Below are 24,355 nucleotides of genomic sequence, written 5' to 3'. Positions count from 1 at the left end.
ATCACTTGGAATACAAATTATTTCAGCAAAGCTTGAGAAATGGGACTCTGATTCCTGCTAGCGTTGATGCTTGTTTTTAATGGGTTTTACTTAATGATTCTTTTCTAGCTTTATTCATTTTAGGATTCTTTAATTACCTTTAGCAGTATATGGTATCTTTGGACTGATTGTTTCTCCTCAACTCTATTTTTCTCTGAAAAAGATTATATATATGAATTATTATTTTTTTTTTTTTTTTTAGTTGACGCAAAAAAAAATCTAGAAAAGCCCTAAGCTGTTGCAACAATTACGTGGAAAAACCCAATATGACGTTATTGCTAGTCAATTCCATAGACAATAATTGGTATAAATTAACCAACCACTTTTCTTGTTTGATCAGTTTTCTTGTGAATTTTTAAGTGAAAATACAACTCAAACAACCCTATATAATGAAGAAATTTTCAGTGTTTTTCACCTTCTTTATTGTTTTTGTGGTTTCAGTAGGTAAGACTTTTTTATACAGGTTTCAGTTTATCTCACTGCTTCTAAGAGTAGATATTTCATTGTAAATTTTAAGCAATATATCCTGAAATAAATTTAGTAAATCTGATACACACAATTTAGCTCAAGAAGTTTCTCACTCATAGTTTTGATCGAATGATTTTGAGATAAAAAAGGAGCGGGAGGGGGAAGCCTAGTTGCCCTCCGATTTTTTGGTTACTTAAAAAGGCAACTAGAACTTTTAATTTTTTACGAATGTTTTTATTAGTAAAAGGTATACGTAACTAATAAATTAGCTTACGTAACGAACTTTGTTTAATACGGACTTGTTTTCTATTTCAAAGTGGACCCAGTGGAAGTGCAGCAGGTTTGATTGGAAACATGGGACCCACAGTTTGAACCACAATGTAGCAGCATACGGCAGGACCGATGCATGGACCCTAGTAATCAAGAATTGTCGTTAATCCGGTGCAGGACAAAACAGTTGACTGAAACCTCTATATAGAACGTCAGTGTTCCTAAACCTCACAACCTGAGCTTTTTCAGGGGAAATTTTTGTGCAGCAACAGTAGTATTGAATCTTAAAATCTCTCTAGACACTAAGTTAGATATAAGGGTGCTCTAATTAAATGTTTATTACAAATGCCTAAATGAAAAATTTTTTACGGTTTGAATTTTTTACGGCAGTAATTATTGAATCTTAAAATCTCTCTAGACACTAAGTTAGATATAAGGGTGCTCTAATTAAATGTTTATTACAAATGCCTAAATGAAATTTTCTTACGGTTTGAATTTTTTACGGCAGTAATTATTTTATCTTAAAATCTCTCTAGACACTAATTTAGATAAGGGTGCTCTAATTAAATGTTTATTACAAATGCCTAAATGAAAAAATTTTTACGGTTTGAATTTTTTACGGCAGTAATTATTGAATCTTAAAATCTCTCTAGACACTAAGTTACATCGATTAACTTGTCCTCTAGAACGCTTGAACCATTGGAAATTCAAACTCTTGAAAAAGGTCCAAAATTCTCTTTTCTTCCAAAACAAGCTCCTGTGGCAGATTTGATTTCCTCTCTAGAGTCGTCTTGGCACAAATTTTATTCATCTATTTCCAACCTAAACGAAGTTAGGGCTTGTCTTATTGATACACTTTACAATACTAAAAAAAAGGCTAATCCTCCCGCCAATATAAAACCAGATAATTTACGTGACCTAAGAATTCTATCCAATCTCCGCAAGGTCCGTCCATTATTATAATTAAATAAAAAAAACAAGTTTTTTTAACTGAAAGTAAGGAGCGACATTAAAACTTAAAACGAACAGAAATTACTTCGTATATGAAAGGGGATGCTTCCTCGTCAACGCCCCGCTCTTTCGTTTTAAGTTTTAATATCGCTCCTTACTTTCAGTTAAAAAAACTTGTTTTTTTAATTTAATTTCTGAATGTTTTTGAATCAATGCATGTTTTGATTTTGGCTCTCCGCAGAGGAATAATTAAAACGAAATTTGTATATTTATTTTTTTGGCTAAATGGCTTTCTCAGAGTTTTGATTGAATGATTTTGAGAAAAAAGGAGCGGGGGAGGAAGCCCAGTTGCCCTCCGATTTTTTGGTTACTTAAAAAGGGAACTAGAATTTTTAATTTTTTACGAAAGTTTTACGTAACTTATAAATTAGCTTACGTAACGAACTTTCGTATTCTCATGTTTCTATTACATACATGAGGGGTTCAACCCATCGTCAGTACCTCGCTCTTTACACAAAAGCTTAAATTTTGTCCCAATTCATTGAGAATAACCCCCGAATCACAAAAGCCATAGAAAAAATAGTTGCAATTAAAGTCTTAATGCTGCTCCTTACTTCCAGTTGAAAAAACTTTTTCATATTTATTTTTTCATTGCTTTTCTTTTAAATAATGCTAGAAAATCCTGCGCTCCCTACATGAAAAATTTCTTCCCCCATGACAAATTCCTCCAAGTAAAGTTCTCCCAGCATATCCCCCTCTTCTCAACCCCTCCCCTCAACCAAAAATCCTTCTGAAAGCGTCTGTACACTTCCCAATAGCCATTACTATATGTAAGCACTGGTTAAAGTTTGTAACTTGTAACCCCTCACACGGGGGGTTACGTTGGGGGAGTAAGTCGTCCCCAAAAACATATTTATAAGGTTTTTAGACTACGCTGAATAAAATGGCTATCTCAGAATTTGGATTCGTTGACTTTGGGAAAACAATTAGCGTGGGAGGGGGCCTAGGTGCCCTCCAATTTTTTTGATCACTTAAAAAGGGCACTAGAACTTTTCATTTCCGTTAGAATGAGCCCTCTCACAACATTCTAGGACCACTGGGTCGATACGATCATCCCAGGAAAACAAAAAACAAAAAAAACAAACAAAAGAACAAATAAACACGCATCCGTGATCTGCCTTCTGGCAAAAAAATACAAAATTCCACGTTTTTGTAGATAGGAGCTTGAAACTTCTACAGTATGATTCTCTGATACGCTGAATCTGATGGTGTGATTTTCGTTAAGATTCTATGACTTTTAGTAGGTGTTTCCCCCTATTTTCTAAAATAAGGCAAATTTTCCTAGGCTCGTAACTTTCGATGGGTAAGACTAAACTTGATGAAACTTATATATTAAAATCAGCATTGAAATGCGATTCTTTTGATGTAGCTATTGGTATCAAAATTCCATTTTTTAGAGTTTTGGTTACTATTGAGCCGGGTCGCTCCTTACTACAGTTCGTTACCACGAACTGTTTGACTAAAGCAGATAAAGGCAATTCTTTGGTTGTCATGGATACGAAAGATTACGACACAAAAATTTATGCACATCTAAATGACAAAACTACATACAAAACATAACCCACGACCATACTGATCAGTTTGCTAACAAAATTATAAAAGAATTAAAAGATCTAAAACAAAATGGTAAAATTACTATACAATTATATAATAAATTTTTCCCCCGAGGCAGCTTTTGTCCAAAGTTTTATGGTCTACCAAAATTACATAAGGAGGGCATTCCTTTAAGGCCAATTGTAGCTTGTACGAAAGCCCCCGCCTCCAAAATTGGAAAATGGTTATGTACAGCCTTCAAACCTTTGCTTTTTTCTCAAAAATCTTATATATGTAATTCGGTCGATTTAGTTGAAAAACTCAAAAACGTAAATATTTAAGAAAATACAATTATCAGTAGCTTTGACGTTGTGTTTATGTATACAAATATTAATGTAGCAGAATCCGAGAAATTATTAGAAAATAAAATTAATGAAAATTATGACTTAATAGAAGTTTCAGCAACAGGATTAGATTGCGACGTTTTAATGCCCTTGGTTAAACTTTGTAACAAGTATTCAATGTATATGCAATTCCGTAATTCTTTCTACCAACAAATAAATGTTTTACCCATGGGTGCGCCTCTTTCTGGGTTACTGGCGAATATTTATGTAGAGCATATTGAAAATTGGGCATTAAATTCATATTTTTTTAAACATATATTTTGGGAACGTTACATGGATGATGTAATTTCACTTTGGAACTATAGGGAAAATGAACTTAGGGTTTTTTTTAGATCACCTTACTACATATGATAGGAATTTACAGTTTATCTTAGAAATTGAAATTTCAAATAAAATCTCATTCCTAGATGTTCTAATTATTCGTAACTTAGATGAACTCAATTTTACTATTTACAGAAAACCAACACAAAACAATAGATATTTACATTTTGAATCACCCCCCACAAGTTAAAAGAGGCGTCGTAATATCTCTCGTAGATCGTGCCCTGAATATTTGTTCTGATTCATACATCACAGCTGAACTAGACTTTATCAGGGACATACTTTTTGAAAATGGGTATCCTCTTTTACTTATTAATAATACAATTAACCGTAGGATGAAAAGACACTCCCATAAAATCAACAATAATTTACCATTTGAAAATCCCGATAAGCCCCAAAACATAATTTACCTCCCAAATATCCCAAAAATCACTAGAAATCTTAAAAAAGTATGCACACAAAATAATCTGTATGTTGTGTTTATCAATAATTTGAAAATCTTAAATCTCCTAAATTCTGGTAAAGATAAGACTCCAGTTACTCGCCAAAGAGGAGTCTATCAAATACCATGCGACTGTGGCAAACTCTATGTAGGGAGAACCCACCAGAATTTCGAGAAACGCCCACAACAACATAAAGATGATATCACCAAAACTCTGAATTCTAATACTACTTCTGTTTCTTTTGATTCTGCTTTAAGTAGCCATGTTTTCAAAAATCCAAGCTACAAAATACTTTTTGAAGAATCCGCCATTATTAGCAATGATCTAGGCATAAAGTAAGTAGTTCGAGAAGCAATTGAAATCAGACTTAAGATTAACAATAATATTTCCTTAAATAGGGATTTAGGAGAGTATCTACTGAATGCTTTATACACAAATTTAATTAAAAATGACCTTACGAAATATAAAAAAAAAAAACAATAGATATTAACACAGAACCTGACCTATAAGATCAGCAGCGAAAAAAGCTAGACTTGCATTAAAAACCTGTTTTTAAATCATTTTCTTTCATTTCATTGAATTGCCTCGTTTCTGTAACAATTTAGTTATCAGTCCTGGTTGAACTTCGCTGAGGTAAGGATCCTGGGACTTTTTTGAAAAACAGTTCATTTTAGTTTTATTGATTTTACCCTCTTGTAGGTTGTTTTTTCTTATTTGTATTGGCCCTTGGACATAGGGCCGAAATATTCATTCTAATTTGTTTCCCACTGTCTTAAAAAAATTCTCTATTATTCTTCTTGTGTTTGGTGTTTGAGAGAGTATATTACAAATTGCCCCAAGAAACCAGTTCAGGAGGGGTTCTTGTAAACCTTTAGTTAACGGTATTGAAACATAACTATTACAAGGGTACCCGTTTTGTACTTCAGAGCTTTTTCACTTAAGAAGTGGCACCAAAAGTGTTGTTTTCAGTGTTATATCACAAATACGGATGGCATAATCGATTAAAATAATCTAGATATGAGCAATGCATTTCAAATGAGCCATTAAACATTACTCTTAAAGTTCCGCTACCCCACTAGCCCTAGCTTTTTTCACTTGAGAAATGGGAAAAAAGTGCCGTTTTTAGTGTCATTTGGAACCTGCAAATGAAAAAATTTAGAAGAAGAATGTAGATATGAGAACTATCTTTTATATGAGCTATTAAAAATCTTTGTACGATGTTCTGGTACCCCGCGACCCCTACCCTTGATAAATGACCCAAAAGTGTAATTTTTGGTGCCATATGGCAAATGAAGATGGCAGAATTCATAAGAATCCCGTAGATAGGATAAATAGCTTTTGAATGAGCTCTTAAACTTCTCTCTATCTGGTAACCCGCTAGGCCTGGAAAAAAAGAAAAAAAAATAACAAAACAAGAGCTAAGAGCCAAGAGATCATAGGGTATGAGCTCTAACAAAATTCTATGAATCAATAGATTGATTTAAAAAGGAAAATAAGAGGCTTAATGCCGGTCAGGATTTAAAATAAGAGCTCTGAGTCACGATGTCCTTCTAAATATCAAAATTCATTAAGATCCGATCAACCACTCGTAAGTTATAAATACCTAATTTTTTCTAATTTTTCCTCTCCCTTTAGCCCCCCAGATGGTCGAATCTGGGAAAACGACTTTATCAAGTCAAATTGTGCAGCTCCCTGACACGCCTATCAATTTTCATCGTCCTAGCACGTCCAGAAGCACCAAACTCGCCAAATCACTGAACCCCTACCCCCAACTCCCCCAAAAAGAGGAAATCCAGTACGATTCTGTCAATCACGTATCAAGGAAATTTGTTTATTCTATCCACCAAGCTTCATCCCGATTCCTACACTCCAAGTGTTTTCCATGACTTCCCCCTCCAACTCCCCCCAATGTCAAACGATCTGGTCGGGATTTAAAATAAGAGCTCTTAGACATAAATTCTTTCTAAAAATCAAATTTCATTAAGATGTGATCATCTATTCGTAAGATAAAAATACCCCAATTTTAACGTTTTCCAAGAATTCCAGTTTCACCCTCCAACTCCCCCAAACGTCACAGGATCTGGTCGGAATTTAAAATTAGAACTTTAAAGCACAAGATCCTTCTAAATATCAAATTTCATTAAGATCTGGTCACCCTTTCGTAAGTTACAAATACCCCAATTTTCAAAATTACCCCCCCCCCCTCAAATTCCACCAAAGAGAGCAGATCCGGTTCGGTTATGTCAGTCACGTATCTTAGACAGGTTTTTATTCTTCCCATCCAGTTTCATCCTGATCTCACCGTTTTAAGTGTTTCCTAAGATTTCCGATCCCCCCCCCAACTGCCCCCCAATTACGCTTGATCCGGTTGAGATTTATAATAAGAGATCTGAGTTACGAGGTCCTTCTAAATATGAAGTTTCATGAACATCCGATCACTCCTTCGCAAGTTAAAAATACGTCATTTTTTCTTATTTTTCAGAATTAACCCCCCCCCCCCATAGATCGGATCCGTTCCAATTATGTAAATCACGTATGTAAGACTTCTGCTTATTTGTCCCACCAAGTTTCATCCCGATCCCTCCAATCTAAGCGTTTTCCATGATTTTAGGTTCCCCACCCTAAACTTCCCCCAACGTCACCAGATCCAGTCAGGATTTAAAATAAGAGCTTTGAGATACGATATCCTTCTAAATATCAAATTTCATTGAGATCCGATAATCCGTTCGTAAGTTAAAAATACCTCATTTTTTCTAATTTTTCAGAATTAACCCCTCCCCCAACTACCCCAAAGAGAGTGGATCCGTTCCGGTTATGTCAATCATGTATCTAGGACTCGTGATTATTTTTTCCACCAAGTTTCATCCCGATCCCTCCACTCTAAGTGTTTTTCAAGTTTTAGGTTACCCTCTCCCAACTCCCCCTCCCCAATGTCACCAGATCTGGTTGGGTTTAAGATAAGAGCTCTGAGCCACGATATCCTTCTGAATATCAAATTTCATTGAGATCCGATCACCTGTTCGTAAGTTAAAAATACCTAATTTTTTCTAATTTTTCAGAAATAACACCCCCCCCCAACTATCCCAAAGAGAGTGGATCCGTTCCGTTTATGTCAATCATGTATCTAGCACTCGTGTTTATTTTTCCCACCAAGTTTCATCGCGATCCCTCCACTCTAAGTGTTTTCCAAGTTTTATTTTCCCCCTCCATTTTGATCTGACACCATTTTAAGGGATTTCGGGCTTTTCTTCAAAACCACCATAAATTCCTTTTTGCAAAAACTTTTACTTTTAAGACGAAATGAAATAATAGTTACCATTACTGAATCAGTTTAAGATGGCATTTTTCTTCCGTAAGAAGTTTTTCAAAACGCATTTCTTAACTTTTAGCTACTGTGGGCTGTGGTTCGCTCTTTACTAGGTTGCAGCTTCTGCTGCAACCCTTGATAAAACTGCTGATAACGCTCTTTGCAAATAGACTCATTAGAGTTAGTATTTTTTACTTTGTTATGTTTCTTGTGTAATTTTACCTTCGTCTTTGATACTAGAAACGAAAAAGCCACTCCTGAGGCAAAAATGACATATGCACGCTCTTGAAATGTGCTCATAGGTATTATATCTTTCACGTGAATCTTTTTTTTTAACTATGGCTCTTACAGTAATTTTAACAATCTTGTGGCGAACTAAAACGTTTTCTTAGGCCAGAAATCACAGGATAGCAATTTCCTAAAATACAGAGGGATTTTCGAGATAAAACATACATAAATATAGACACACAAAATTATTGCTTGTTTAAAGAGTTAAATCTCAAGAACTTTGAATTTGTTAAAGTTAGAAAAGAGAAAACATTTAAAATATTTTTTTTCAGTAAAGTGCAAACTATGGTATGGTCTATTGCCACGGTATGATCTTTTTCATCCAAGTTAGGTCGTAAGTCTTTCTTCTCTTAGTATAATGTAATTATGGACTATTCTGGCCAAAAATTTAACCCGTTATTTCATGATTAGATATTTTATTTAAACACAAATGAAAGTGTAAAATGTTGATTGACGGTTCTCATTCCTATTGGCATACATAAAATTAAAACTATTTTACCGTTGGCAACTAATATCTCAACAAGTAGGCCTATTTTCCTATTTTTAATTGTATTAATTAAATACAATTAATTAAAGTAGACCTGTTTTAATTGTATAAATTAATTCCATTTTTAATTGTATTGTATTCGATTTCCTATTTTTAATGATCGCATCACTTTGCTTGAAATTTTCAAGGTTCCATCTTTTTTCTGGCAATTTCTGTCTTGAATCTTAAGCCTCGGAAATAACAATCTTTTCTTTCAGCTTATGCTCAGGATCTTCTAGCCGATGATGATGAAGATGCAGCGAACAGATTGTTTTTTGGAGGTAAGATATTTGAGTCAATCTAAATAGGTATTTTGACTTCCAAAAGGAGGTGGAGTCATTAAAGCTAATCACTTCAGATTTGAGGGTATAGTTACTCAGCTTTTATTTGTGATAGGTTGTGTTTAGAACTTTGAAGACCTCACTGCCTTTCCATGACAAAAATATAACAGTTCAAACTAGGGATGAAACCTTTCAATCGACTGTGAAACAAATGTAAAATTTTAACTGGATATTTCGGACACATATACAGTGTCCATCATCAGCAGCAAAACTACATCAGAGTTTTACGGCTGATGATGGACACTGTATATGCGTCCAAAATGTTCAGTTAAAATTTTATATTTGTTTCACAGTCAATTGAAAGGTTTCATCCCTAGTTTTAACTGTTGTATTTTCGATAGGTTGTGTTTGCTTTAAGCTTGGCTTGATCATCAATTTTATTTCCGTTTTAAGCTCCATTTGTTCATATGCAGTTTTTGTGATTTCATTTTGTTACTTGATTCTTCATTTTCCCTGACTATTTATTACTTTTAGATTCTGTGCGCTCTCACTGTGACTTATCGTGTAATCAAACAGTTCGTGGTAACCAACTGTAGTAAGGAGCGATCCGGCTCAATAGTAACTAAAACTCTAAAAAATTGAATTTTGATATCAATAGCTACATCATAAGAATCGCATTTTAATACTGATTTTAAATATATAGTTTCATCAAGTTTAGTCTTAGCCATAAAAAGTTACGAGCCTGAGAAATTTTGCCTTATTTATGAAAATAGGGAGGAAACACCCCCTAAAAGTCGTAGGATCTTAACGAAAATGACACCATCAGATTCAGCGTATCAGAGAACCCTACTGTAGAAGTTTCAAGCTCCTATCTACAAAAAAGTGGAATTTTGCATTTTTTGCCAGAAGACAAATCACGAGTGCGTGTTTATTTGTTTTTTTTTTTTTTTTTTTTTTTTTCCCAGGGGTCATCGTATCGACCAAATGGTCCTAGAATGTCGCAAAAGGGCTCATTCTAACGGAAATGAAAAGTTCTAGTACCCTTTTTAAGTGACCAAAAAAATTGGAAGGCATCTAGGCCCCCTCCCACGCTCATTTTTTCCCAAAGTCAACGGATCAAAATTTTGAGATAGCCATTCTGTTCAACATAGTCGAAAATCATAATAACTATGTATTTGGGGATGACTTACTCCCCCACAGTCCCTGGGGGAGGGGCTGCAAGTTACAAACTTCAAATAGTGTTTACATATAATAATGGTTATTGGGAAGTGTACAGACGTTTTCAGGGGGATTTTTTTGGTTTTGGGGGTAGGGTTGAGGGAGGGGGCTATGTGAGAGTATCTTTCCTTGGAGAAATATGCCATGGGGGAAAAAAGTCAATGAAAAGGGCGCAGGACGAATCTGGTCACGTTAGACAAAAACGTCAAATTCAGAGCTTAATATACAATGCTGGCTGTTCGGAGCTTCTCTATTATGGAGTATAATTTGAAAATAACACAACTATACGAGCAATAAAATATATATACCACAACCAAAACTCAACTAACGAAAGAACTGCTAAGAGATAACACAACTATAAAGCGAAAACAGGTAAAAACTAACGGGAAAATAAACGAACTAAGAGGTGGAAGGGGCCCAGAGAAAAAATATAATCCTTTTTCAATTTTGAGCCTAACTTCCGCAAAGGAGTAATAATGTCAGAAGCCCCGAAATACCGAATTATTTTCTTTTCAAACAGTTCGTTGTAAAGAACTTAGTACGGGGCGACCCGGCTCAATAGTAAACGGAACTCTAAAAAGTAAACGGAACTCTAAACGGAACTCTAAAAAACGAAACTCGGATACATCAAAAGAATCGAATTTTCACGCTGATTCTGAATATATAAGTTTCAATTAATTTAGTCTTTGTCATCAAAAGTTACGAACCTGAGAAAATTTGCCCTATTTTGGAAAAAAGGGGGAAACATCCCCTAAAAGTAATAGAATCTTAACGAAAATCACACCATCGCATTCGGCATATTAGAGAACTCTATAGCAAAAATTTCAAGCTCCTATCTAAAAAAATGTGGAATTTCATATTTTTTGCCAGAAGACAAATCACGGGTGCGTGTTTATTTGTTTGTTTGTTTGTTGTTTTTTTCCCCAGGGGTCATCGTATCGACCAGGTGGTCTTAGAGTGTCGCAAGAGGTCTCATTCTTACGGAAATGAAAAGTTCTAGTTCCCTTTTTAATTGATAAAAAAATTAGAGGGCAAATAGGCCCCCTCCCACGCTAATTTTTTCCAAAAGTCAACAGATTAAAATTTTAAGATAGCCATTTTGTTCCACATAGTCGAAAACCATAATAACTATATCTTTGGGAAAGACTTACTCCCCCACAATCCCTGAAGGAGGGGCTGCAAGTTACAAACTTTGACCAGTGTTTATTACATATAGTAATGGTTATTGGGAAGTGCAAAGACGTTTTCATGGGGATTTTTTGGTTTGGGGGCTGGGGTTGATGGGAGAGGGCTTTGTGGAAGGATCTTTCCTGTGAGGAATATGTGATGGGGGAAGAAAAATTCAATGAAAAGGGTGCAGGATTTTCTAGCATTACTATAAAAAAACAATAAAAAAATAAACATGAAAACGTTTTTTCAAATGAAAGTAAGGAATAGCATTGAAATTTAAAACGAAAAGAGATTATTACGCATATGAGGGGTTCTAAAAATACTTTAGCATAAAGAGCGAGGTATTTAGGAGGAGATAAATACCTCACTCTTTATGCTAAAATATTTTTAGTAATTTCAACTATTGATTCTACGGCCTTTTTGATTCAGGGGTCATTCTTAAAGAATTGGGTCAAAACTTACGATTTAGTGTAAAGAGCGAGGTATTAACGAGGTTACAAACCCCCTCGTACACATAATAAAAATATAAGAATATAAAAATTTGTTACTTAAGTTAATTCTTAAGTTACGTATATTTTTTACTAATAAAAACGTTCGTTGAAAATTAAAAGTTCTAGTAGCTCTTTTAAGTAACCGAAAAATTGGAGGGCAGCTAGGCCTCCTTCCCCACCCCTTATTTCCCAAAATCGTCTGATCAAAACTAAAAGAAAGCCATTTAGCCAAAAAAAAATTAATATACTAATTTCATTTCAATAATTTATGTGCGGAGAGCCAAAATCAAACATGCATTAATTCAAAAACGTTCAGAAATTAAATAAAAAAACTAGTTTTTTTAACTGAAAGTAAGGAGCGACATTAAAACTTAAAACGAACAGAAATTACTCCGTATATGAAATGGGTTGTACCCTCCGCAATCCCTCGCTCTTTACGCTAAAGTTTGACTCTTTGCCACAATTCTACTTTTTAAAACAATTAAAAACTTTAGCGTAAAGAGCGAGGGACTGCGGAGGGGACAACCCATTTCATATACAGAGTAATTTCTGTTCGTTTTAAGTTTTAATGTCGCTCCTTACTTTCAGTTTTAAAAAAACTAGTTTTTTTTATGTAATCAAATAATAAAAAAGCAAGTTTTTCCAACTGAGTGAATTGTGCAATATTAAACTTAAAACGAACATAAATTACTGCATATTCGCGGGGGGTTGACTCTTTTAGAGTTAAAAGATTAAATTTAGAGTATAGAGTGAGGTGTTGAGTTTTAACGTTGCTCTTCACTTTCAGTTCAAAAAACTTGTTTTTTTTTGTTTTTTTTTCTGATCGTTTTTTAAATAAACCCAGGAAATCTGACCCCATTTCTATGGGGAAATATCCTTCCTATGAATATACTATCCACAAAGTTCAATATTTCTAAAAATTTATCCCTGACAAATACACTTAAAAACTCCATGCATAAAATTGAGCATGCTGTATAAGAATAAGAACATTTTGTGAAATGAGTTTGTATATGAGTTCTGGTAGATTCACCCAATTCCTCCCCTGGAACCTCCCTCCCTATGGAGATTTCACCGGTGAAAAAAATACAGCAGAAAATGTGTTTTCCCACCTTAAAATGTATGCATGCTTTCCAATAACAAATACTATGTGTAGTCAATATACAATTTTTTAACTTAAAGACCTTTCTACTGGGGCTGTTGAGGGTGGAGAAGGACAATTTATATAGAGTTGTTGGGCTTTTAAACTATGATGAACAAAATGGCTATCAAGAAATTTAAATTGGACGATTTTGAGGAAAAACCAGAGTGGGCCTAATTGTCCTCTAATCCGTGTTTCACGTAAACAGAGCACTACAACTTTTGATTTTCACTCAAATGAACCCTCTCATTATATTCTAGGACCACTGGGTTGATACAATCCCCCCTTGGGGAAAATACAACAACGAATAAACAAATAAACACGCATCTGTGATCTTTCACCTGGCAAAAAATACAAAATTCAACATTTTTGCAGATAGGAGCTTGAAACCTCTACAGCGGGGTTCTCTGATTTACTGAATCTGATAGTGTTATTTTAATTAAGATTCTATGACTTCTATGGGTTTTCTCTTCCTTTTTTGGAAAATTTGGCAAATTTTCTCAGGCTCTTAAACTTTCATAGGCAACACCAAAGTTAATGAAACTTCGAGAGAATCTGATTCTTTTAATATATCTGTTGGCATGAAAGTTCCTTTTTTAGAGTTTTAGTTGTTATTGAGCTGAGTCGCTCCTTACTTACAGTTCATTACCATGACCTGTTTGACTAAACTGCTAGCGAAAAAAACCCAGTAAAACTCAAATTTATTTAGATAGGGACTAGAAGCCTTAACAACAAGTTTCTCTCATATGTTCATTCAAATATTATATTTTTCATCGAAATTGCTTCAACTTTTGGGTTTGTTTCCTTCTTTTTTTGAAAGTTAGGCAAATTTTCCCTGGATTTTAAGATTTTATGGGTGACACTAAATAATTTTAATAATTAACTTTTATAGTGATTTCTTATGAATATTTTAATAAATATTTATGCTTAGAATCAGCATAAAAATTCAGTCCTTTTGATGTATAAATCGTTGCCAAACTTTCAATTTTTAGATTTTTAATTACTTAATGAACTGTTGATTCATTTTTGTCAAGATAGCACTTCTTAGAGTTTTTGTAACTACTAGCACAAATATCTACTTTCAAATCGCTATAGCAAACTTATTGGCTAAATTTTGCTCCTGCAGAAAATACAAACCTTTTGAAGGGAATTTTTGACACATTTGATAGGTGAGTTTGAATTTCAGAATCTTTAACATTTCCATATTTAAAAAAAAGAAAATAAAAATAAGTTTTTTTGACAATAAGTAGCAATATGGCTTACTGTTCTCTTACTCCTCTATTCGAAACATATTTGCAGTTGAATTAAAAATTATTGCAATCAAGATGTCATTGCTTGGAGAGAAAAGGATAAGCAAAACTTGTATGATAATTTTGCTTTTGTTCTCTTACTCCTCTATTCGAAACATATTTGCAGTTGAATTGAAAATTATTGCAATCAAGGTGTCATTGCTTGGAGAGATTAAATAAAAAAAACTAATTTTTTTAGCTGAAAGTAAGGAGCGACATTAAAACTTAAAACGAACAGAAATTACTCCGTATATTAAATGGGTTGTCCCCTCCGCAATCCCTCGCTCTTTACGCTAAAGCTTTTAATTGTTTTAAAAAGTAGAATTGTGGCAAAAAGTCAAGCTTTAGCGTAAAGAGCGAGGCATTGCGGAGGGGACAACCCATTTCATATACGGAGTAATTTCTGTTCGTTTTAAGTTTTAATATCGCTCCTTACTTTCAGTTAAAAAAACTAGTTTTTCTTATTTAATTTCTGAACGTTTTTGAATTAATGCATGTTTGATTTTGGCTCTCCAAACATAAATTATTAAAATGAAAGTTGTATATTAATTCTTTTTTTGGCTAAATGGCTTTCTCTTAGTTTTGATCAAACGATTTTGAGAAATAAGGGGTGGAGAAGGATGCCTAGTTGCCCTCCAATTTTTCGGTTACTTAAAAAGGCAACTAGAACTTTTAATTTTTAACGAACGTTTTTATTAGTAAAAAATATACGTAACTTAAGAATTAACTTACGTAACAGACTTTCATAACCTTATATTTTTATTATGTATACGAGGGGGTTTGTACCCTCGTTAATACCTTGCTCTTTACACTAAATCGTAAGTTTTGTCCCGATTATTTAAGAATGACCCCTGAATAAGGAAGGCCGTAGAATAAATAGTTGAAATTACTAAAAATACTTTAGCATAAAGAGCAAGGTATTTATCTCCTCCTAAATACCTCGCTCTTTATGCTAAAATGTTTTTAGAACCCCTCATATGCGTAATAATCTCTGTTCGTGTTAAGTTTCAATGCTATTTCATCCTTTCATTTGAAAAAACGTTTTCATGTTTATTTTTCATTGTTTTCTTATAGTAATGCTAGAGAATCCTGCGCCCTTTTCATTGAATTTTTCTTCCCCCATGACAGATTCCTCCAAGGAAAGATCCTCCAACATAGCCCCCTCTGCTCAGCCCCACCCCCAAACAAAATAAAATCCCCCTGAAAACGTCTGTACACTTCCCAATAACCATTACCATATGTAAACACTGGTCAAAGTTTGTAACTTGCAGCCCCTCCCCCAGGGATTGTGGGGGAGTAAGTCATCCCCAAAGACATATTTATTATCGTTTTCGACTATGCTGAACAAAATTACTATCTCAAAATGTTGATCCGTTGACTCTGGGAAAAAATGAGCGTGGAAGGGGGCCTAGATGCCCTCCAATTTTTTTGGTCACTTAAAAAGAGCACTAGAAATTTTCCTTTGCGTTAGAATGAGCCCTCTTGCGAGATTCTAGGACCACTTGGTCGATACGATGACCCCTGGGAAAAAAAAACAAAAAAACAAACAAACATATAAACACACACCCGTGATTTGTCTTCTGGCAAAAAATACAAAATTCCACATTTTTGTGGATAGGAGCTTGAAACTTCTACAGTACGGTTCTCTGATACGCTGAATCTAATGGTGTCATTTTCATTAAGATCCTACGAATTTTAGAGGGTGTTCCCCCCTATTTTCCTAAATAAGGCAAATTTTCTCAGGCTCGTAACTTTTGATGGGTAAGATTAAACTTGATGAAACTTATATATTTAAAATCAGCATTAAAATGCGATTCTTTTGCTGTAGCTATTGATATCAAAATGCAATTTTTTAGAGTTTTGGTTACTATTGAGCTGGATCGCTCCTTACTACAGTTCGTTACCACGAACTGTTTGAAAAGGATAAGCAAAACTTGTATGATAATTTTGCTTTTGTTCTCTTACTCCTCTATTCGAAACATATTTGCAATTGAATTAAAAATTATTGCAATCAAGGTGTCATTGCTTGGAGAGAAAAGGATAAGCAAAACTTGTATGATAATTTTGCAACCACGAAATACAAAGGAGTATTAAAAGACGAAAAAAGGCGCGGCCCGAAGTGACTTTATACGACAGCTTAAGCCTGGAAGGAATTACAAAATCTCCTTCCCTCTGGCAAGCTTGCAAATGCTAAAGGGATATGATCCAGGTGCCAAGAAGAATCTTCGCCTTGGGCATTTAACCCTTTTTTAGCTTACCTTGGCCCTCAGTTGATTTTAATGAGAACTCAAATTACATCTTCAACCTATTAAACACTTGTTACCATTTTAACAAATTCAGATTTCTTTTTTTTATTTCTTTTTTTATTTTATGAATAAAATTTTATTTTTATAACAAAATGGTTTAGTACAAGAAATGTTTCAAGCTTAAATCAAGTGTGTAGGTTTATTTGTTGGTTAATACTAGATCGTAAAACGGTCAAAACTAGAAACATGAAATTTTTGCTGAACTGATTCAACATTATTAGTACAACTGATAAAAAAACACCGGGTGTCCACGAAGTTTGGGTACATAAAAATTTGTATACTCTATTTATTTATGTTGTTTTTTTTTACCGGATCGTATACTGGATCAGTCAAAAGAAAATGAATCGATTTGGTACTTTTGAGTGGTGAGAGAAGTTTGTGATGGATAAACTTACCTGAAACTTTTGCCTGAAACCTGTACGAAGCTCTTGTATTTTTCCTACTTTCTCTTTACCAAGTCAGTTTAACATGTGGATAAGTTTAGGGTAACCCTCCCAGGGAAACGTTCATAGAGTTGAAATTGTCTAAATGATATATTTGTTTGGGGAAAATTATTGTCCTCTCAATAAATTCTCCATAGGGAATCTTCGACTTTAGAAATCTTCCACCGGGGAAGTATCTGCAGAAACAGTTCACCACTGAGGGGGGGGGGGGGGTGCTGGGAAAAGTTTCTCCGAAGGTAGACTTCCGCATGATCTGAAAAATAATCGCAAATTACTTTTTCAAATGAAAGTGTGCTAAAATTAATTTTTCAGATCAAAACAACTGCAATAATTGTCCGGTGGGAATTTTCCTCAAGAATTGTAAAGGGTTTTTGAGGGGAGGAGTTACGTGGAAGGATATTTCTATGGAGGTATTTTGCGTAGGGAGATGCTATTATCCATGGAGGAGAGCTGAATATCCTAGCATTACTTGAAAAATGATCAGAATTGAAAAAAAAGTTTTTTTTACTGAAAGTAAGGACCAGGATAGAAACTAAAAAACGAACAGAAATTATTACGTATATGAGGGGATGCCCCCCTTTCAATACCTTGCTCTCTACCCTAAATTTTGATTTGTCACTCCAGTTCCTTAAGAACAACTCCTGAAGAACAAGGACCATTTAATAAGATCAATAAAAAAACTTTTTTTTAATGCCCTAGAAAACTTCAGGATGAAGAGCGAGGAATTCAGTGGGGCTACTACTTTTCTATACATGGAATAATTTCTGTTCTTTTTATATTTTATTGTTGCTTCTTAATTTCAGTTGAAAAAACCTGTTAACTTTTTGATTTAATTATTAATAAAATTTGTATGAACCCACACTTTGTCGACACCCTGCGTAAATTAAGTAAAGAGCTGGAAATTAGAAAATTAAAACTTTTCCTACTAATATCTGATGCTTTGCAAGTAATTATACAACCATATATTATTTTCAAACGTCTGAACAATCACCAATAAACACGGATTAAGCATGGACATATGACAAAATCCTGCACTGAAAAGCAATTTAATCTAACCGGGCATTTATAAGCAGAATTCATAATGAATTTTTAGTAAATAAAAATATATCTAGTTTATTTCATTTTATCTTAAATTGTCATGGAAAAATAAAGCGATTCCACTGTTTTCCGTAGGCTATACTTTGCTTTGACAATACTTCAGTCTTCTGATTTATGTCAAAAGACTAAAGTCAGTCGTCAGTCTCTTATTTTAAGAAAATGATTAAAAACTGTTTCATTAATTTTTCTTTTTAAGGATATCGTCCATATAGAGGCTATGGATATCGTGGATTTGGTGGTTATGGTTATCGTGGTGGATATGGCTACCGTGGTTTTGGAAGGCCATTTTATGGATAGATTTTTTCCCGTCTTAAGACTCTTGGCAACGTCTGTTTTATATGATTTACGTATTTATTGTGAATAAACGTTCATCTCTAGACTTATACTGTCTTTTTTTGTATGCTTTTATTACCACAGTAATCCATAATTTTACAAAATTTTGGTCTGCATGTAAGGTGGGTAATCTTCACCAGATTTCCAGTTAAAATAAAAAAAAAATTGCGTGACGGATGCCTAATGTTATCTTACTCCACTCCCTTTTGAATATGATATTGAAGAAAAGCTCAAATCTTGCCCACATATGCGTTCATGTATGCCCACGTATTAGTGCCCACTTTGTCTGTAGTGTCCAAATAAATACTAGTAGCTGTTAGGGTGTCGTATGGATCCCCAAACCTAGCCCTAAGGACATAAACATTATGCAAGGAAAAATTACAGAGGTAAAAATCAGGCAATAGGACGAGTGAACCACTTCCAGATTGTCCTAGTCCCCCCGATCATCTAGTAGCCTCTTGACCTCATTGGGGGGGGGGGCAGTTGCTCAAATAGACTATCTAAAAAGTTAACGTTAAGATCGTTATTGCTACAAAAGTACCAAAATAAAAGTTGATTCACCCCTCACAAGATAAATTTACCCTCTCCCGTTCAGAGACAGTTACAGATTGTCGGTAGCAGTGAAAGGACAAAAGTCTCCATGCCATCAATGTTGACCTCTTTAGCTACTGGCGACAATATCGCTAGGTGAACCTGAAAATACTGTAAATTTATTTCCCCATCGAAACAGTTACGATTTTAATCTTTAAAAAAAGATATATTAGCCTGAACGTAGAAAATATTATCAGTCTGTAGTTATTAGGGCACAGCAGAGGGGCAAACCCGCTCCAATTGCTATCCACTTATTAGCCTGAAAACAACGCCTATAGCCTTTTTTCAGTTCCAGGGGAGGCCCATTCCCCCACCCAGTGCTATTTACTTATTAGACTGAAACAAATTTTTTTGGATTAAATAAAAAAAACCATTTTTTTTAACTGAAAGTAAGGAGCGATATTAAAACTTAAAACGAACAGAAATTACTCCGTATATGAAATGGGTTGTCCCCTCCGCAATCCCTCACTCTTTACGCTAAAGCTTTTAATTGTTTTAAAAAGTAAAATTGTGGCAAAGAGTCAAACTTTAGCGTAAAGAGCGATTTACGCTCATTTAACGTAGTTGAATTTTCTTTAACAGTCTGTAATTCCTTCCATAGGACTGGATGTGAGAAACAACTCGTCAGATTTTTCCTTCTTCCTCTTTCGTCCCATTATACAAAATAGTAATTGAACTCCAAGAAAAATAGACTGTAGAAATATACTACCACATAAAACTCCTTTAATTACTCATTTTGCGTAATCTGAATCTATCAAACAGTTCGTGGTAACGAACTGTAGTAAGGAGCGACCCGGCTCAATAGTAAACAAAACTCTAAAAAACGGAATTTTGATGCTAAAAGATACATCAAAAGAATAAAATTTTCATGCTGATTCTAAATATATAAGTTTTATCAAAGTCTTACCCATCAAAAGTTACGAGCCTGAGAAAATTTGCCTTATTTTGGAAAACAGGGGGAAACACCCCCTAAAAGTCATAGAATCTTAATGAAAATCACACCATCGCATTCGGCGTATCAGAGAACCCTATAACAAAATTTCAAGCTCCTATCTACAAAAATGTGGAATTTCGTAGTTTTTGCCAGAAGACAAATCACGGGTGAGTGTTTATTTTTTTTTTCTTTTCCCCAGGGGTCATCGTATCAACCAAGTGGTCCTAGAATGTCGCAAGAGGGCTCATTCTAACGGAAATGAAAAGTTATAGTGCTCTTTTTAAGTGACCAAAAAAAATTGGAGAGCACCTAGGCCCCCTCCCACGCTTATTTTTTCCCACAGTCAACGAATCAAAATTTTGAGATAGCCATTTTGTTCCGCATAGTCGAAAACCATAATAACTATGTCTTTTGGAATGACTTACTCCCCCACAATCCCTGGGGGAGGGGCTGGAAGTTACAAACTTTGACCAGTGTTTACATACAGTAATGGTTATTGGGAAGTGTACTGACGTTTTTCAGGGGGATATTTTTGGTTTGGGTGGTGGGGTTGAGGGGAGGGGGTTATTTGGGAGGATCTTTCCTTGGAGGAATATGTCATGGGGGACGAAAAATTCAATGAAAAGGGCGCAGGATTTTCTAGCATTACTATAAAAAACAATGAAAAAATTAACATGAAAACGTTTTTTCAATTGAAAGTAAGGAGTAGCATTGAAACTTAAAACGAACAGAGATTATTATTTTTGTGCTGTTTGATGAAAATTCTTTACTGAAATCGCAGTTATCTAGCCTAAGGCATACAATGATGAAGCTGGAAAGTAAAGAAACTGATAAAAATATTCTAGTATGGAACGTGACAGCGATTGATACTGTAAACGCTAAGGCGATTTTCGATAGTATAATTTCATCATGCCTTGGAATCCATGAGGTACCCAGATACAGGGTAGCTGATGTTAAGCCTGAAAAAAAGCTGACAAAAGTTATCATAGAGAACAGGGAGCTGAAAGTGGCAGTTCTAAAACAGGCTCGAAATCTTCGTAAAAAAACTATCATGGGCAATCAGAATGTTTTTCTATCCGATGATTCTCCCCCGTCTGTTCGAGAAGTTCGAAAAAAAACGTTTAGCTATCCGAACCAGTATTCGTGAAAAAACAGGTTTTGAAACTTGGATTCCGAGATCCATACCACCATCTTTATGTATTCGTCGCCTTAAAAAAGGACCAGTGGAAATGTTTTTGTTTGATGAAATCCCACCAGATATTAGTAGCCTGATTCAAACGCAACGACAGCGAAGGCAAGGAAATGGCCGGGGCAATTCTATGGACTGGATTACATGACTGAATATTATTTTTTCTTTTTTTTTGTTTAGTGAGTTTGTGGAAGCCCGGACACTTTTTGTGTTTTGATAAGAAAAAAGTATTGCTTGAATTATTTGTTGAGTTAGTTTGATCCGATGCAATAAAAATAGTAATAGTGACTTATATAGTGGTATCTTCTGCTGCAACAAATATTGTGTCTTTTCTATTGTATTGCTATTTGTTGTTTTTTTTTTTTTGCACCAACAGTATAGTATTAGAACAAACCCATTTACTGTGAGTTTTAGTGCTTTTACTTTTCAATGGGAGAGGCATGGGGGAGGAGTTCTTAGTTTTTCCTTGTTTCTTTTTTCTTCTCTTTCCCTGTTTTTTCTTATTTATTCTTACCTTGATTTTATTATGATTATTTATCCATACCTTGATTATATTATTTTTTACTCTTCGTTCCTTATATTTTTTTTTATACCTGTGGTCTGGTGGGCTTGGTCGTGGTGCGGAACTGCAATTCACCATGAGTAGTGGCCAGGCTGGTATCAACTCTTTGGGGGATCGTTTACTTGATTTACAAAATAATCTTTTAGATATTGAAAATATTATTAATAATTTAATTGGAAATAGAAATCAGATGAATAATGATTCTAATTCGGCTTTTAAAAGTAAGTATGTTTCGCAATTAAATGGTTCTGCCTCCTGTAAACGAGATTATATTTTCTCTGTGTTTCATCTGAACATTCAGGGACTCTGCACGTCTTTTGATGAGCTGAAACGGATCGTTAGTGATGGAACTCCTGATGTTATAGGATTATGTGAAACTTTCCCGGATTCAAAAAAGGATATCCTTCTAGATATTCCAGGATATAAGATGGAGAGGCTAAATAGGAAACAGATGGCGAGAGGTGGCCTTATGCTTTATATTGCTGATCGTCTTGCATATAATGTCCAAAATGATTTGAGCAGAAATGAGGAAGGAATCTTTGAATCCCTATTTATTGAGATTAAATCAATGCGCAAGTGTTTAGTTGTGGGTTTGGTTTATAGGTCCCCCAATGGATCTATTCCTTCATTTTTGAAAGTTCTGGAAGAAGTTTTGGACTCAGTCCAAAAACATCCCTATGAACTAATCCTTATGGGTGACTTTAACCTCAACCTGCTGGATCAAAATTCTGCTTCAACTATTGATTTTTTGTCAATGATGCTCTCTTCGGGAACTCTACCTTCAGTTTGTATACCAACCCAAGTTACAGAAACAGAAGCGTCTCTTATCGATAATATTTTTTCGTCATTAGATGTTTTAGATAATTTGGTGCTGGTTAGTGATATTTCTGATCATTTTCCCGCTATTTCCCGATATAACAGTGCTGATCAAGCGCAGCGTATAGCATCACCATCTAATCTCCCATTTTTCCGTTATGGTGATACTGAGCTTAGTCTACTTAATTCTCGTCTGGCTTATGTACCATGGGGTAGTTTGGTTTCTGATTCAGATTTTAACCAGTCTTTTGATTCCTTTTATGATTTAGTTAAAGAAGGAATCCTGGAAATTTACAAGTGGGGTTCAGCGCCCCATACCTCGAAAAGGATAGCAACACTGAATCCATGGATGACTCCAGGTCTCCATAAAAGCTGGAAAAGGAAAAATTATTTGTGGAAGCTTTGTAAGGCTTCACCATCTTTAGTTCATCACGAACAATTCAAGGCCTATAGGAATATATTTAATTCTCTGTGTCGGAAGGCAAAGTCTCAGTATTATCATAGGAAATTTTCTGAATGTGGGAAGGATGTAAGGAAGGCATGGTATTTAATTAATTCAGTTCTTAGACCTGCTCCACCTCTGCCTTCAGTTCCATCAATGCTGAAAATCGATGGTAAAACCGTCCAAGGAGATGTGGATGTTCAGCTAGAGCTTACCTCTTATTTTGCTAATATAGGAAAGGTAACTGCTTCCTCTACAAGCTCTGCAACTTTTCGTTGTGATTTCAGAGCCTTTCTTGGACCCTCATGTTTGAAGTCAATGGTCTTGAATTCTGTTTCTGAATTTGAGGTAGCTCGTATCGTGAATGCTCTTAAAGGATCATCCTCTTCAGGACCAGACGAAATTCCTACAAGGGTTATCCGTGCCATTCTGCCTGCTATTCTGTCACCACTGACTAAGCTCGTCAATCTGTCTTTCGAGAAAGGTATTTTTCCTGAATCTCTCATGCGAGCTAAGGTTATAGTACTCTATAAAGGTGGTTCTTGGAGTGATCCTGCTAATTATAGTCCAATTTCTCTCCTATCTGTTTTCAGCAAAATTTTTGAGAAGGCTATGCTATCCAGGCTTCTTAGTTTTCTGGATGCAAAAGGATTTTTTGCATGATTTCCAGTTTGGATTCTGAGCGAGTCACTCTACGGAGCATGCTTGCGCAGCTTTATCGAAGTTCATTCATTCGGCAATAGATTCTGGTCATATCCCGGCAGCTTCATTTTTGGATGTTCGTAAAGCTTTTGATTCCTTGACTCATCGGATTCTTCTTTGGAAACTATCACATATTGGTATAAGATCAAACGCTTATTCTTGGTTTGATTCATATCTTTCTGGTAGGCTTATTTCAATTGATCTGCTTTTCCGGAACCCTTCTGAAGTATATTATGACGTCCCGCAGGGATCAGTTCTTGGTCCCATTTTATTTTTGATTTATGTTAATGATCTGATTTCGGCTGTAAAAAACACCAGGTCTCTGGCATGTTGCAAGCTGGGTCAGACTGATGCTCAGTCATGTTCCAATATTTTTTCTAATGAAGATTTTCTTGTTGTTTTTACTGATGATACCACTCTTGGGACCTTTGGGAAAACGGAATGTGATATCAAGTATAAACTTGTGGCATCATTTGAGAGAGTTATGTCATGGTTTGATGCCAATTACTTGGTCTTGAATGTTTGGTAAATCACATTTTCTTATTTTTTTCTCGAATTGGTGTAGCTTTTCCTCAGCTTACACACCTTCAGGTGTCACAAGGCTCCATGTGTAGACCAGAGAATAGGGTGGTCCGGTTTCTTGGTATCCTGCTTGATGAGAACCTTTCATTCAGAAACCATGTAGCCATGATTAGGGTGAAGGTCTCACGGAGTTCGGGTATCATTCGAAAACTTAGATACA

General features: G+C 35.0%; 1 protein-coding gene and 1 long non-coding RNA gene across 2 annotated transcripts; both read left to right on the top strand.

The window, feature by feature from the left end:
• Positions 1-341: 341 nt before the first annotated feature.
• LOC136033070 (uncharacterized) lies at positions 342-18,427 on the top strand. Its single transcript, XR_010618847.1, has 3 exons — positions 342-483; positions 8,829-8,891; positions 18,241-18,427. It is a non-coding gene; the product is annotated as an uncharacterized LOC136033070 (long non-coding RNA).
• A 3,302-nt stretch (positions 18,428-21,729) lies between these two features.
• On the top strand, positions 21,730-23,574 carry LOC136032592 (uncharacterized). The gene has a single exon (XM_065712860.1). It carries the CDS (start codon positions 21,730-21,732, stop codon positions 23,572-23,574), a length of 1,845 nt encoding a protein of 614 aa, XP_065568932.1.
• Positions 23,575-24,355: the final 781 nt, after the last annotated feature.

This window comes from Artemia franciscana, chromosome 11 (assembly GCF_032884065.1).
Source record: "Artemia franciscana chromosome 11, ASM3288406v1, whole genome shotgun sequence".
NCBI lineage: Eukaryota > Metazoa > Arthropoda > Branchiopoda > Anostraca > Artemiidae > Artemia > Artemia franciscana.
Note: the sequence above shows the minus strand (reverse complement) of the source record. Positions and strands in the feature narration are given on the sequence as shown.

Excerpts from the sequence above, each read along its gene's own strand:
- LOC136032592 (XM_065712860.1), top strand. The coding sequence starts at position 21,730 with ATGAGTAGTGGCCAGGCTGGTATCAACTCTTTGGGGGATCGTTTACTT.